Source organism: Ochotona princeps, chromosome 4 (assembly GCF_030435755.1).
Source record: "Ochotona princeps isolate mOchPri1 chromosome 4, mOchPri1.hap1, whole genome shotgun sequence".
In the NCBI taxonomy this organism is placed as follows: domain Eukaryota; kingdom Metazoa; phylum Chordata; class Mammalia; order Lagomorpha; family Ochotonidae; genus Ochotona; species Ochotona princeps.
This window is the reverse complement of record NC_080835.1, coordinates 29,240,293-29,253,455: the sequence shown is the minus strand read 5'-3', so window position 1 is coordinate 29,253,455 and position 13,163 is coordinate 29,240,293. Positions and strand designations below refer to the sequence as shown.

The following is a 13,163-nucleotide window of genomic DNA, read 5'->3' as shown; positions in this document are numbered from 1 at the left end:
ATGCCTACGAGATGAACGTAGAACTCCTCAGGTTACGGGTATGTCTGTTCATTGACCGTGGTTACACTTTTTCTATGCATCTTTACTTAACAAACGTAGGCAACTGTTTTCAGAATTCAAAATCCAGGTATAACATGGTAGATATGTTTGATTTGTCAAAATTCTGCACCCTCCAAAACTGTCCATCATCAAAACACCAAACAAAAAATCAACTTATAGCATTAAGGACGAATCTATATGAACAACAACAACAAAATCCTAATTTCAGACTGCCTTCTGATTGCTCAAATGCAAACAAAAAAACCTACCAAATAGAGTCAGCTGTAAAATAAAGTCCAACTGTCACGGACCACAAGATGGGGACCCTCGGGAAGAGTATGAGAAAAGAACTTATTTTGCAAAAGAAATGAGAAGAGAGAAATACCCTCTGTTTATATGTGAGTGCAAACTAAAAGGGCCATTCAGCATCTGTAAGATGAATTTCAGATTGAAAACATTAAAAAAAATTATGGCCATGCTAATGTGCAAACCAGTGATAAATCTGTAATGAGAATGAGAAAGTGGCTTACCAAGAGGCGTATGTATTTAGAAATTCTTTTTAACGGCTAATGCAGCCAGCTCTAAAGCAAAGAATAAATTTCTACCTTACTGGTGAAGTTTCATGGAGCCCCACACTTTCATTCTTTCATTGATACATTCGTTCCCTATGTCAAGGGTTCATTTCTTTCTGCCTCCCCCTACCTATATCCCTATCGTATCTCACAAAAATACTCTTTCGCCAAGGAATATAATAAACGATATGGAATTCATATTCCTACTTTTAAATAGACAAAGGGAAAGATAAGAAATGGGAGAAATGCTACATTGTCAGAATGGCAAGCGATACTGCTAATGGTGCTCAGGTTTAATCATTGTTGAAGAAGCTGAAATTCTGAAACACCCCCTAACTGAAGATTCCAGGGCTCATTAGCAGCCACAACAGATCCAGCATGCAGGTTACTGGAACACTGTCAGGTAGCCTACTAAAACAGTCTATTTGGTGATCATGTGTTCTCAAAAACAGAATTTGATGATACTTTGAAGCAAAAATTCCTTCAATGAAAAGACTTAGCTGAAAACAACATTCTAGTATTATCCATGTTTTCCCATACAGAAGCAAGTTAAATTATACTGAGCCAATGAACACAGCCTTTGGCCTATACCATGAATACAAAAGAAAACAAATCGTGCTGCCCAAGGAAGAAAGGGCAAAATAAAGCAGAATATTTGCAACAGAGCAAGGCTTCGATACAAATCTTGCAGAAAAAGTAGTACTTGCAGACAAATTACATTTTTACCATTCCTTTACATAGCTTTTGTCAAATAAGTATGACAAAACTGATGTAAACATAATCTAAATTATACAAACGTGTATAAAATAGAATGCTACAGGTCTTCACCCAAAACTCCCTCAAGTAAATTCATTCCCAAAATTATTCCCTAAATAGTCACCTGTAATAAACATTATAGGTGACTATTTAGGGAATAATTTTGGGAATGAATTTATCTTTATGTATCTTTTTACTACTTTTACATATTTTTTAAGTCACAGGGCATTTTTCTGTAACATTTCTCTGTAACTTTTTTTTCTGAACCTAGGAATATCTAATCCAGGACTAAAAGAACTTCTACTACTTCCTACCACATTCTGGAACTGGATAAAAATAAAAACCTTAGATCAAACAAACAAAACCATTTAAGAATATGGCACAGAATGTTCATCCTGAGAGCCTAGGCTATAGACCATTTTTGATTAAAAATGCCTAAGCCGCAACATTGAATATTACACAATGTAACAGTATAAGAAGAATACAAGTTCAACTAATCACATTATATTCACACAGATCACAGAAAGGAAGATACTAATGTTTATCTCACACTCATTGGCCAGTGGACAAAACCATAGAAACTAAGCTGCATCTACTTATTAAGCACCTTTTATGACTATATGTCATGAAATCTCATTTGACTTCCACAGTCATCATAAAAGACCCTCGAACACATTTTACAGATGTGAAGACTGAGGGCCAGAATTCTTCCATCATCATCCAGACATGCCTGTATCAACATCTATATAACAGATCCCCGCTTTCAGATCACATTCTGTTACCAGGTCCTTGTTTCCCAGACCAGGCCCTCTGCATGCAATCCTAGTTGGATTATGGTTACACACTGATGCTTTTTTAAGTTAATATAGAGTGAGGGGGACAGTGATAGTGGGAATCGAGACCGAGGACCAAGGTCCAACCCAACTGAAGAAAGATTTTTGTGATGCCATAAAGAGAAGCTAGGCAGCACCTGGTTCACAGGATGGCCACACCCATTGAGTAAGTGCGGATAGGTGAGACACTCTGGGCCTCTTCAGCACATTCACTGGCACTAAATTAGCCTTACATTTTCCAAGCCTTACAACCAAAACCCCAACTTGGAAAGCTTCCCTGGTACCATGCTGGTGATGACTCCTTAAGTAAAACAGCACAAAACTCATCAGTCATTTTCTTGTTCACTCATCTATTTAACCTTCACCGACTTTCAAAACAAACGAAGACAATTTACAATTGACAAAACCAGAAGCAACAGATCATTAATGACAACAGTTACCATTTGGGCACAGACTACACACCTACAAAATTAAGCACACCTACAAAATTCAAATTTAATATGTTTCATCCTTTTAATTTTCATAACCTCTGAGACAGACACTGCTTTTGTTATCCACATTTTACAGATGGAAAAAGAAAACACAGAGAAGGTAAGCCATTTCTCTGTGGCTAGTTACAACCCAACAAGCTGGTTCTGATGATGTTATTATCTCTATGCCAAGTGGTTTCCTTAAATCAAGAGTAAAGGAACGCTACTCAGGATCCCAAGGTTGTTAATAATAAAAGCATAGACAAGTCAAAGAAAGTGGCAAAATGGAAGACAAAATTGAACTTCGGCTTCCTAGCAGCCCATTCTTCAATAAAAGATGGGAAAATTAACCCCAGTAGACTGATCAGCCATCCTACTTTACATGGGACAGCAGGTTTTACCCTAACACAAACCTTGCAGGAAAAAAACTAAGGAATCTAGTTATCTTTCTAAAATTCTTTTGGAGTATTTATGAGTCTTTGAATGGTTAAACAGACACAAATTGTGTGGTATTTTAAGACCTGGCTTTTTCAATACCTATTTCTATCTTCATTAAAATAGGATCTAATTCTTTTAACATTATTGTTTGGAAAAGATGAAGGGATTATGAGAAAATGAAGCCTTGTTAATTGTTAGGTTTCAATCATAGCATCTATTAGTATGTTCAAGATTCACAGTAAAAGGAAACATAGATCTAAGTTAAATTTTTGTTTGCCGACCCCAGCTGTGATTTGATTTTTTTCCCAAGGTCATATAGCATTGGTTTCTTCTTCTTAAAAAAAATCATTGTGTCACAAGCAGAAATTCAAGCCAGTTTTTATCAGAAAGCTGGAAGGCAGTCTTGCTAGAACTCACAGAATCAAGACCTCCTAAAACCAGTTGAAATGTCAACTCTAAAATCAATAACGAGCTTCAGGAAGATGAGGATGGACAGTGTTTTATCTTTGTTCTCCACACAGCAACAGATTGTCTGAACTGAAATCTTAATTTTAATAGGTCACAACTGAAAAGATCCTCAGGAAACATCTGATGCACTAGCTGACAGATGAGTAAACTGAGGTCTAAAGAAATAAAGTAGGTTGTTCAAAGTCAGCCACAAATTTCCAAAAAGGAAGTAGGTTACTTATTAAGATGAGAAAACTCTGACCAACATCAGGTTGTATCTAAGAAAACAGGGAATGGAATTTTAACTGTAAGCCAAGGAGTCAGTCATGCACTTCATTCAGGTGTAGGTGAAAGAGAAAAGTAAAATCCCATCAAAAATAAATGACCAACCATTGAAGGAGAAAAAACGATCTTTCGAAAGAACGAAGTTCTGCCACAACACATTGAAAATTGCTGGAAAACCTAAAGAAATCTCAGACTAAATGTTTCTAATTATTTTCCAGGAAATCTAAGTTTCTAATTTAGACAAAAGTTTTTTGTTTGTTTGTTTTACTAGATCATAATACCTACATGCTTAGTATAGATCAGTCACTGTCTAGTCAGGACTACAAAACAAGAGCATATTCTTTAATTAAAAAAAAAATGTGAAGCTGAAAAGAAAGTGAGCCAGCATCTTCATGAAACATACCTCCTTAGAAACATCAACATATGACCTAAAAAACAGTTCCAAGGAAAATCTGCAAGCACTGATAACAAGTTCTCATTTCAATGCACAGTTAAAGGATCAGTGAGTCGGTATTTTTGAATTAGTTCCACTTGTTCAGAAGTGCAGTCCCTGCTTTAAGAAATAGAAGCAATGTAGATCTGAGCATTAGACTAGATAGAGAAGTACACTAGACAGCCAGCAGATTAAAAAAAAAATCATGGAAGTTGTGTGAAGTACATGCACATTAAACAAAGATGTCATGTTGGGCAGGCACAACTGTTTTGGGACTGGGAAGACAGAAGCAGAAAAGGCTTCCGTCTGGAAGTGGAGGGACCTGCAGTAGCTTTAAGGTACTTAATGAGCATGGCAGAACTTTGTTGCTGCTGCAAGAAAGAGAAAAGCCAATGGCACCAACATGGAAGAGCCCATGGTGTGCTCAGGTGACAGGGCGCAAACCTGTGTGGCTGGAGCCTGTGGTTCAGTTAGCAAATGCTCTCTGGTAATAAAGTGAGAAGACACAGTGGACCATACTGCGGGTGAACCCTCTCTTCTGGAAAACGAGTCTGATAAAATCCCAGGCAGTTGTCTAGATTGTCATCAAAAATCACATTTTGAAAGCCTTCTTTTTTCACACACACACCCCTAAAAGACACAATTTGATCCTTCATACTTTTCACAACTAGACATAAGCAGACCATTCTAAGACTACATGGTTTTAAAGTATCTGCATGTGGTGGAAACTTAATGCCAAGAGTAAATGAGCAGAATATCTGCTGGCCTGAGGACTAAGCTGAGGTTTCCCAGCAGTCATTTGCCCGGCTATGAACAGGACCCACAAGGTTCTGATAGATAATGTCACACAAACACGACGGAACTAATGGCATCCTAAACACCTGTAGCACCTTGGAAGAAAAACAAATAAGCAGAAACAGGAAAATATTTGAAACGAAGCATGATGATTGTTTAGCAGACCCATTTTAAGAAATAGCACCTTACAAACTTTTCCTTAAAATCATGATAGCAATCCGTCATAATTATGAATACATTCTGCTTTTAACAGAGTACAAAACTCTTAAAAACAGTTTAGCATTAACCATTTGCGAGTGTGCTGTTCCTACCTGTTCCTTTTGCTCTTGTTTAAACACACTGTCTTAGCACTACCACTGCAGAAAATCATCCTAGGTAACTGCATGGCTCTTCAGAATATTCCTGCAAACCAACCTCCTAGCATTTACACTGTACCAAAGCAGCCAAGGAAACGACCTTTGTGTGTGGCTGGTGTTTCTAAATTTAAGTGGTGGATTGTGTGTGTTTGGGGGTGGGAGCAGGACAATTCTCCTAATTCTTCAAATGCCCACATAAAACAATTTCTTAAAAAAAAAAAAAGCTTGTGACTTAAGCATTCCCCAAGTTCAATTCTTCCAGCTGTGGTAAAAACAGTCAACAGAGCCCTAACCTCCTTTCTATGTTGACTGAACAACAGTTTTCAAAGAGGTTTAGTCCTACCATGAAAGACTCATGTTAGACATTGGAGCGAATAAGCACCAGACCTTGAATAAACAAGGGAGATGGTGACCTTTTGCTCCCTTTTGCTAAAAGCCCAGCACATCCTGAAGGATAGGACCAAAGGGAAAAAAAAGTTGGTGTACAACCAGGTGCTACAAAATCCTTGTGTCTCCCACACTTTGTTTCTGAAACAGTTTAAGCCTTGACCGTGGCCTAAGTAGTATTAGGGAGTGAGATAAAAGTACAATTCCTGGAACCAACTGTTCCACTGTCCCTTAATTCTTTGTTCTTCATATTGTTTGAGTCCTGCAGCATGCAGCACGTGTTTCACTGGCAACAGGCAAGACAATGGATTGAGCAGTAGCTAGACAATTAGTCCCAATTAGGCCTATTTCCCAGCTGAATGTAAAGGGGTAGCTGGGTGAGGTGTGGGGGGAAAAACCACAGAATTTTTAAAGAATTGTCTTATCATGGAAACAAGTAACACAATAAAAAGCAAAGTGCACTGGGAATCAGGAAACTGTCAAACGTAATCCCTTTATGCAACTGTCTTAACTTCTCTGTTCTCAGCTACAAAATGTAGACAATCTATCACTGGGAGTGGTCTGAAAACTTGAAGCGTTACACTCATGTAAGGGACTCCTTCTGAGCTTTATTTGAAACCCCAGATACGCATCTGTTCTGTAAATCATTTGCCTTTTATAATCCCTAGCAGAAATCATTAGTGAATGTTCTTATTTTCTCTACTGCTAATTTTTTTAAAATGCATGCGTAATACTTACATATGCACATGTGGAGGCTGGAATCTGCTCTGATTGATGTTGTAGTGTGTGAATGCCTGGGTGGGGTTTGAGCTATACTCATCCACCGTTATGGTAACTTTGCCTTGAGAAGGAATCCCATGTGCCATCCTTCCTCCCTTTAGGCATGAGCAATTCACAATTGTCTGGAGCAAAAGATGGAAGCAGGCATGGTGCTTTTCAGCTGACCTCTGAATATAAGGATCTATTCATCAATACCACTGTGCGTCTCTGGAAGAAAAAGAAAGACAGTTCTAAGCAATAAGAAGTGTGATGTTTAGACATGAAATTAAGTCAGTAGAAACACGGACATGTATTATTTCCTTGTAGATATAATCCTTCCTGTCTTCCTTCCTTCCTTGCATTCAATGTGAACATTATACTCTATATGACATTGCTCGGCATTACCAAATCATCTCAATGGATTTCAAATGAAGATCTTCTCTTTAATTACAATGATGGCACTTAGCGTGAATTAGGGAAAGGGCGCATCCTCAGTTGCCATGGTGTCACTATAAATTGTTTGTGCTCAAAGTAGAGACTCTTCCAAACCGTCCCCACTAATTGGAATGTTTGGTTTTTACAAAGTTGGTGTCAGGTAATCATTTGAAATCTCAGTGCTTGCAAAGGCCATACAACACCACGACAAAGGCAATCCCAAAACACTCTGCTTCTAGCAGATCCCTGCACAGAACTATCAATAGGCACATAATATGAATGCAGTAATCCAACTTTGTGTTTCACAAACAGCTTCCAGAATATGTGATTCCTGGTATACACATACATTCCTTTCTGGCCAAGAACTTTATGGCAAGGCAAATCCTTTTAGTAAATGTGGCACAGTGCCTTCAAACACAGCCATGGTGGTACTACCACTTTGGATGGGTTCATTTCCTCCCTTCCGCTGAACCTGCCAGAACAATATTAAACACAGCCATTACACTTACCACCTCATTCTCAGCGCTGTGTAATTCTCATCATTGATTTCTTTATTTGAAAATATCCACCAGTTCTGATTGTTCTTGTAAATGTCATTATACTAGTTGTTATACTAGGCTGAGAAATGACAATATCTATTTGTATGATAACTCAAAACTGAGAGAAGTGAATTCTTGCGTGGAAGCTGTTATAACTGATCAGTGCAGCAGAGAAGTAGTGAGTAGCACACTTCTGGAGTAATCCAGACTCTTAGATAAGGCACTTTGCATCTGAATACATTTGCCATGTGCACCATAAAGCTCCAGGAATCTTAGCTGCTATTTCAAATAAAAATATTTAGCGTAATAAGATTAGATTTAAATTTGGCATGAAACACCTTAAATATCGAGCAAAAGGCAGATGGCCTGCCATAGGCCATTTATTTTATTATTTTACAACCCGGGGCTTGTATAGTCTTCCATATGCTAGCTGGGGCAAGAAATTCCAAGGCATTCTACTCAAATCATTGCCATCTTCATATTAGCAAAGCTTGCTAAACAACATCTACCTTGCCTGTGTTCCTAACCTATAACTGTACTGCCGAGAGTTGAATCCCCAGTGTTTAAAATCTGGTATTTTAAAGCAAAGTATTGGGTTCTCTTTCTTCTTTCACACTTCATGGGAGGTAGAAGTCCTTTAAGCACCAGTTGGTAGACAACCAGGCCAGTAGGATTAACTAAATTAAAAATCACTCTCTGCTCCTCTGATGTAAGATATCTGTAAGAACTGCTTACAAATCATAATGTGGCAGTTTTCATACCAAGTTTGCAGCTGTTTCCTTAATTTCCCCCACAATTATATTTTACTGTTATTTTGCATAACAGTAAAACACAACACCTGCTTCAAATTGCAGCCCTGTTCTAAGCACTGTAATTCTCTTTTGAGACACAAAGTACCGAGACACTACCGAAGCGCAAAACTGCATAATTGCGTGGCGCTGAAAAGTAAATACAAATGAAAACATCTTCCTGTTATAGAAATGACTGTCATTAAAAAGAATGTTAGCCATCACAGAGGGGAAAAATACACATTCTTCAGACTGTGAGAGAACTTGGTGCTCGCATAAATTAGAGAACGGTATAAAAATTACTTGGCATTTCTTATGTTCCTTCCATCAATGTCTATTGTGTGAAGCATGGAGCATTCAGAAGCAAAGGAAATTCAATTCCTGTCCAGACCACCTTGACCTCTGGGTAACACTCTCTGCACCTGATGCCAGGAAGAATCTGAATGATGCTGGAGTGAATTCTACAAACAAAACATACATGCCTGGTATTTAAATACCTATGCAGTAAATAGTTGTAGTTGGCACGATTCGCTCTCAAGTTCTCTCAAGGGAAGCAGAGAAGACATCAAATTTAAAAGGTGATCAATGCACCGCCCTAACAGGTCCCCTCATCCTAAAGTCAACCCGCCAAGCATTTACTCCAGCAGCGAACATATCTGTGCCTCTCTGCACCTCTGCTCCATCAAGACAAACAGAAAACCCTTTCATCAGCAAGCACCCTGTAACTTCGAAGGGCTAACTAGGTGGCTCATTTGAATTCATCTTTGCCATGTTCCCTTTCAAATGCTTTATCGAAACAGTGCACCTGCAGCGTCTATCTTCTTTAATCTGGAGTTCTTTGAAGAAAATGTCAGATTGAGGCAGAGCTTCAAAACTTTCACAGCACCTTTACAGACAAGCCGAGAAAAGGCTTATTTTTTTAAAATGCTATGTTCACCTCCCCTTCCCTAGGACTCCAAATGAACATACCCCCAAGAATATTAAACACCAACACTACATGGAAGAAACTCTTTTTTTCCTCTAGTAATTCTCAGACAGGAGACAATGGGCAAAGGCACCTGCTTTAACCTGAGAAGGGGGAGGGGGAGCTGAAAACCACAGAAAGAGACACTGCAGAAAACTATGAGAAGCTTTATTCTCATGCCTCACGTATTTAGGTGGTAAAACCTTCCAAGTGTTCACGTGTGTGTGGGGTGCATCTCACCCTATTCACACTTAATTCACTTTTGACACACAATACTTCAAAAGGGCTGTATCCTCTCCTGAAATATCCCTCTTACAGTTCAACTCATTGGCTCTGGAAAACAAAAGAATCCAGTACAAAGCCCTAAGAAACCTAAACAGAAATCCAAGAAGGACCAAACACTGCCAAACTTGTATGCTGGAATCAGTCTGATTTTCTCTTAAAGCAAAATCACTGGAGAACACATTTTGCATTTCCTAGACAGCAATCACTTTCCTGTTCCTTAAACGAAACGATTAGCAATGCCCTTTCCCAGGGATCCAGTTGGAAAACTTTTTAAAGAAGGCTGGCAGTCTGAGGAATTAAGTATCTGTTTCCACCTCTTAGACACCAAAGGTCTGATTTTGCCAAAGTTTCAAAGCCAGGACTCCCGACCTCTCTACCTTTGCAGTTCCCGGCATACCCTAAAAGACAGCAGCCCGCGATTGCCACAATAAAACCACGGTTGCTCAGTTTAGCCACTAGTCTCAGGAAGACAGCCCAGCCCAGAGCCTGGAGGAACTTGAGCACTCTCCTCCTTCAATTCTGCCAAATTTCACTCTCCCCTTCCTCCGCCTCTCAGAAACAGTGTTTTCTTAAAACTCACTCCCCTGCTCTTTCACGCTCTTGCATCCCTGCCTCTAATCCAGGAGCAAAGCCCACACGCCTTGCAGGCGGACGGCGACTTCTCCAGCACAGTTGCGAGTGGTGGGGGGAAAGATGCTGACACGATGGTCCACGTGCCTCGGTCCACCGAGAGCCCTCACTCCCTCCCCGCCTCCCTCCCTCCCTCCGCACTTACACCTGAACTTGTCTCCAGCACTGCGGACACCCGAATGACACATTCTTTCCGAATGTGAGGGCAAGACTTTTCTCCAGCACCTCGAGCGACGCGTGGAGTCTATATATGGTGGGGGCGGTGCGGGTGGGGGGCGCGGGAATTCTCCACTTTGGATTGGTTTGTTTGTTTTAAAACGGGTGGGCAGCTGAGGATGGGGGTCTCTCTCGCTCGCTCTTTCTCTCTCTCTTGCATGTGCGCGCGCCCTACCCTCCCACCCTTGGCCTGCGGGTTCTGCCACCGCTGCCCTTCCTTCCTGGAATAGCCACCCAGCCTTTCTCGCCCAGTGCCCCGTTGCCACCGCAGCCGCCTCCAGTTGCTGGTAGAGCCGGCTAGCTTCCCCTGGGCGCTCGCCTATTTCTATTTCTTTTATTTTTAACCCTCCCCCTTTTCTCCCTCTCCCCAGCCCCCGGCAGGATTGCTGACCAGTGGTGGCTAAAGGCTCCGACGCCGCGCCACCCTTGGTGGGGCATCACAGCCCCAAGTCCCCGACGTCAGCTTCCTGGGCACACTGGCATCCCTGAGCCCATAGAGCGGAGCCAGAGCCCGCCGGCTGTGTGCCCAGCGGCTACCCAGGCATCTTGCCCGAAGCGCGAAGGGGGACGGACCTGAGAGAGCCAGGGAGCGCTGGAAGGAGAAATGGAGGCAGGGGGAGTCCCTCCGCCCTCACTTTCTTGCTGCTTTTTTTTTCTACCACTTAAGTTTTTGTTTGTTTTCCACCCTGACCTATTTGTGTGCATTTGTTTGCAACACCTCAAATCAATTACACATTTTTCATGACCCGCATTTGCACTTAATTTAGGGTGTGTGGGGGTGGGTGAATGCATGTGCAATAAATCAACCCCACTGGGACATCCCTGATTTATTTTCCTCGTTGATGGATTCCAATCCCCTCTTGAACCTCCGGGGGTAGGGTGGATGCCCCTTTCACCTGGTAGGCCGCGAAACCCCGGAATTCAAAAGCTTGACAAAGATAACCTTGTTCCAGGCAAACAGCAAAGAAAACTCCTGCCTCCGTAGAGAAGAAATAGGGCGGCAGCGGTTACTTTTTTTTGCTTGCCGCGCGGTCCCCGTCTCCCGGCCCCGGCTCGGGTCGCCGGGTCCTTCCACGCGCAGCCTGCGATCGCGGAGCGGAGACTGGAGGCGGTGGCGGAGAGTGAGGTTGGGGAGCCGGGCACCGGGTGAGAAAAAAGCCCCGTGCGGGAGCTGCGCGCGCGCGCAGGCGGCCCGGGGTGGCTTCGGAGCGCAGAGCCGGAGCACAAAGCTGCGCGGCGCCTTCCCAGCCACTGCACCTGGCTTCGGGCCGCCGCGGGCAGCCGGGGCTCGGGCCAACACACAATGCACCCGGGCCTAGGCCGGCGCGGCTCGAACAGACAACCTCGGGACTTTCTAGTAAACAGCTCGCCCCGGTCCTCGTCCCCAGCCCCCCATCTCCACGGGCCGGCGTTCGCCCCAACCTCTTGTGGATACCCTCCTCCTCCCCTCCGAAGAAAGCCCAGCGGAGGCGGGGGGGGGGTCAGCGAGGTGCCGACCCCAAGAGGTCGGGGGGCCGAAGGCTGAGGGGGAGGGGAGAAGAGAAAAGGGGCAAGATGGGGAGTGGGAAAGAAGACAGCTCCTCCAGAAGATTTGGCTTTCGCTCGGGGCTGGAAGATAAGTCTTCCCCAGGTCTCGAATGGGCCGCTTGCCGAGTGTCAGGGGCACCGGGGCAGCCGCGGTCCGCAGCCTCCGAGCCTCTCACGCGCCTCTGACAAGGCACCTCTCACCCGCGCACCGCTTTGTGTGTGCATTTTTTTCCCTTCCTCTAACGCTCGGCACCGGGCGCCCGGCCGCCTCCTCCCCCTCCCCCGCCCTCCGCCTCTCTTCCCGGGGCGGATTACCTTTCCCGGGCAGCGCTCCGGGTCCCGGGGATGCCTTCAGCGCCCGGCGAGCAGGCGATCCATCGCCGAGCGGCCCGAGCCGGCTGGAGGCGCTCTGGGGGTGCGCGGGGGTGGCGAGGGGGCGCGGGCGGGCCAGAACCTTCGACCCCGGAGGTCCCGCCGCGGGCAGGGGCGGGGACCCGGGGGCGCGGCGCTGAGGGGAGGCGTGGGTAGAAAGGACCCCGACAGCCTCGTTGTGGGGAGAGAGCGAGCGAGGGGGCGAGGAGAGGGAGCGAGGGCGCGGCGAGCCAGAGGGAGCGCGAGCGGTGCAGTGACAGGGACTGCCACTGGGGTCAAAGGAGCAGAGCTCCAGGAAGCTGAGCGGCCGAGGCGCCGCTCCGTGCGCGCTCCCCGGCGGGACCCCGCACCCCCTGCACGCCCCTCCTGCGGGCCTGGCCCTCTCGAACCCCCACTGGCTCCCCGAGGCCCCAGGGCTTCGAGAGGAGGAGGCAGCCAAGGGCGAGGCCGGCAGCCTGCTGGTGCTCCCGGGTCAAGCAGGCGGCAGGAAGCTGAGCTGCAAGTTCATCATGTGTGATCAGCGTAAAAAAAAAAAAAATGATAGGGGATGCGGAGGTTGGGGGACGGGCCACGGAGTCCTCGGAAAATGAGGGAAATGTCCCCCCAGATGGGCGGACTCTGCAAAAGAAACACCCAGGCCCCCCACCCATCGACCTGCCAGGCGCTGTCAGTGGTCCTGGCACTGCTCCAAGGCGCAGAACTGGGCTGCGGGGACAAGGAGGAGAGGCTAGGGCGCTTCGCCCGCACCTCGGAAGGCGACCCTAGGTTCCTTCCCACCCTTGAGCAGAGGTTTTCCTAGGGCAGCTCTGCGTTCCGCTTCTCCCTCAGCCCTCCAAG

The 13,163-nt window shown here is 44.7% G+C and overlaps 1 protein-coding gene across 4 annotated transcripts in view; it reads right to left on the bottom strand.

The window, feature by feature from the left end:
* The window catches only part of MPPED2 (metallophosphoesterase domain containing 2), a 181,530-nt gene extending 168,746 nt beyond the window's left edge, over positions 1–12,784 (bottom strand). Inside the window, exons 1-2 of one of the 4 annotated variants that reach the window (XM_036495754.2) lie at positions 12,270–12,784; positions 6,550–6,798 (exon numbers count right to left, since the gene is read on the bottom strand). In XM_036495754.2, the coding sequence (XP_036351647.1) occupies positions 6,550–6,677 (128 nt within the window). In that variant the 5' untranslated portion in view covers positions 6,678–6,798; positions 12,270–12,784. Of the gene's footprint in view, positions 1–6,549; positions 6,799–10,356; positions 10,432–12,269 lie in introns of those variants that run through there. The other 3 variants (XM_004585435.3, XM_058663228.1, XM_058663227.1) reach the window with 3 other exon arrangements.
* Positions 12,785–13,163: the final 379 nt, after the last annotated feature.